Source organism: Verticillium dahliae, genomic scaffold, assembly GCF_000150675.1.
Source record: "Verticillium dahliae VdLs.17 supercont1.4 genomic scaffold, whole genome shotgun sequence".
Classification (NCBI taxonomy): Eukaryota; Fungi; Ascomycota; class Sordariomycetes; order Glomerellales; family Plectosphaerellaceae; genus Verticillium; species Verticillium dahliae.
Genome location: NW_009276925.1, coordinates 1,129,183 through 1,131,763, shown reverse-complemented (window position 1 = coordinate 1,131,763; position 2,581 = coordinate 1,129,183). Strand labels below are relative to the sequence as shown.

General features: G+C 56.7%; 2 protein-coding genes across 2 annotated transcripts; one reads left to right on the top strand and one right to left on the bottom strand.

Moving 5' to 3' along the window:
* Positions 1-165: 165 nt before the first annotated feature.
* Positions 166-546, top strand: VDAG_02705 (uncharacterized protein; the record flags this gene model as incomplete). Its single annotated transcript, XM_009653358.1, has 2 exons — positions 166-420; positions 475-546. 2 exons carry the CDS (start codon positions 166-168, stop codon positions 544-546), a joined length of 327 nt encoding a protein of 108 aa, XP_009651653.1.
* Positions 547-1,197: 651 nt separating this feature from the next.
* On the bottom strand, positions 1,198-2,503 carry VDAG_02704 (uncharacterized protein; the record flags this gene model as incomplete). The annotated part of the gene is made up of 4 exons (XM_009653357.1): positions 1,198-1,989; positions 2,043-2,153; positions 2,211-2,306; positions 2,465-2,503. 4 exons carry the CDS (start codon positions 2,501-2,503, stop codon positions 1,198-1,200), a joined length of 1,038 nt encoding a protein of 345 aa, XP_009651652.1.
* Positions 2,504-2,581: the final 78 nt, after the last annotated feature.

Below are 2,581 nucleotides of genomic sequence, written 5' to 3'. Positions count from 1 at the left end.
AAAGCTGAGTATAAAGATGGCAACATAGTCCGCTGAATGACAACTTCTGGTCTCATCATCCAGCAAGTCATCGCTTCAAATCTTCTCGCACTCCAACAACTTACAACCGACCACCTCCCTCTTCCCATCAAGCTTGTGCTCTTGTCAAATCACCCACTTGTCAAAATGCAGTTCCTCACTCTCCTCACCACCGCCGTCATTGCCGCCAGCTCGGCTGTTGCCCGCCCTGGCGACTACACTGGCCCTGGCGACTACACTGGCCCTGGCGACTACACTGGCCCTGGCGACTACACTGGCCCTGGCGACTACACTCCTCCTGCCGCAGGCTGCAAGCCGGGTACCTACTCCTGCGCTGATGGCAAGTATGGCAAGTATGGCCAGCAAGGCTGGCAGGTCTGCGACACGTCTGCTCTCTGGGTGGTATGTTTGACCCCTGCCTATCCATGACCGCCATGATGTTGACGATGTGCACAGTACGGCGGTGACTGCCCTCCTCACACTGCATGCTACTTCAACGAGCGGAACCAGAGCCCCTACTGCATTTAGAAGGGTGATGGCCGGAAGTATACGGGGCAGCGAGGGAGTTGATTAATAAGTGGCAAGGTGGTTTTTACTTTCTTCTCTTTTCATCGCGGGAGTCAATCGGGCGTCCGTCCATTCCTTCACGAAGGTTATTTGTCTACTTTTCTTTTTAATGAATCACCGGCACATTCTGCTCATGTTTGGAATGCAATAAATGATACCGTGCAACTCAGTTGCGATGACTCCGTCTCGGACTTCATGTACGGGAGGGCCTTGAAGCTTGTCTTTGACTTCATGATGAAGCTCTTGTGAAAGGTGTAACATGGAGAATCAACGAAGGACGGCTGAATGCCCAAATAGTCTTGATATAGTTCAATTTCAGGGCGTCCTCAAGTCGTCGGTCGTTGATCATGTGCGCTTGAGGCGTGAAATTTGGTGAGTTCGGACGGCATCGAAGTCACACGACGTCGCCATGTTTTCTCGGCATCGTCATTTACCTCCTTAAAACGCCAATACGAGAATCTCAAGTAAAGACTCGGTTGCTTACTGGACATGGAACTTTGGGAACGCCTCCCACCAGCTTGAACTCATCAACATATTCAGGGGTATACGTCCAACAATACAAGCAACGGAACCAAATGCTTCGAAACAATACACCATGCCATAGCCTCGCATTTATCCAAATACCAGGCTGAACCCCATCTCTTCGGCGATTCTTCTCCATCCGCCCCCCCCAGGATCGGCCCTTCCACCTGCCTTCGCAAGATCCCTCCTTCGCCAGACCTCCACAACAACCTCCCAGGCCTTGGCAGCATTGACCACACCCCTCGCCGCCTCGACTGCCGCGAAAGCCTGCCTAGCGAGGCCACGATCCCGGCCATCTCCGGCTTCACATGCTGCCTCAAACAAAGCCCAAAGCATCCCGGCGCCCGTACCGCGCCCCGGCGGCAGATGCGGTCCCGTCGCCGAGACACAGTGCCAAAGCGCCGCCCTCGCATGCCGCTGCACCGCCTCGGCGTCGCGCTCGCGGTTCAACACTATGAGAGCGCTCTGTTTGCACGCGAGCGCCTTGCTTGTCATGACGCGGATGCGCGCCACTTCATCCTCGGGGGCGTCCTCTGGTCCGTCGACGACACGGTTGACGAGAGTGTAGCCAGGTGGAAGGGCGGGCTCCCAGGCGATGAGAACCTGTTCTAGCTCGTGAAGAGCTGCCTTTCGCTCGTCGCTAGCGTCCTTGCCTTCGGTGGACGCATGTGAGTCCCTGGAAAGGCTCTGATCACTCTGTCGACATGGTAGAGAGGCAAGGCGGTGGAGGATGGGCCAGAGGTCGGCTGTGAAGCCGGAGATGGCGCTGATGGAGGAGTCCAGAGCCGAGATCGAAGTATGGGAATGAATCGATGGCGGGGATGAAGCGCACGGCGCCGTGCCAGACGAGAGCGCGTGGATGACATCAAAGTATCTGAAGGCCTGGCCATCTGTCAGCGGAGGTTCCAGCGAGGGCGCAATGCAGCGAACCCTACCTCACGGAAGAAGTCAAGCCTTGGGTTTTCTGAGGCGTGGACTTTCTCTAGAACCCTCCAAGCTTGTTGCATGTGCCGACCGATCGAATTCGTCGGGCCTCTCTGAAGAAGCTATTCATCCTGCGAGTCAGCGACGTCAAAGCTCGATGCATCCATCACAAAACATACCATCTCGTAGTACACCAGCAACAGCATCGCTCCGAGCGTCTGCTCCGTCGCCCAGTCCTCTTCGACTTCGGCCAACGCGGGCAATCCGATCAACGCCTGCTCGTGGAACAACCCATGGTCAACATCGCCTCTCGACCCCGTCCGTACCAGGTCAGCACCAGCCAGCGCACACGCCGCATCTCTCACCACCGCGCTCCCAAAGCACAACGACCCAACATGGTCTACGACGGCACTCCCGCCACCCTGTGACAGACTTGCAGCAACCGAGCGGCAGAAATGCTCCACCAGCGCATTGCGGTCCAGCGTCTGTGCTATCGGGTCCGCCACGGCCGAAAACGACCCCCTAGGTCTTGGTGATTCCGGAGCCAGCG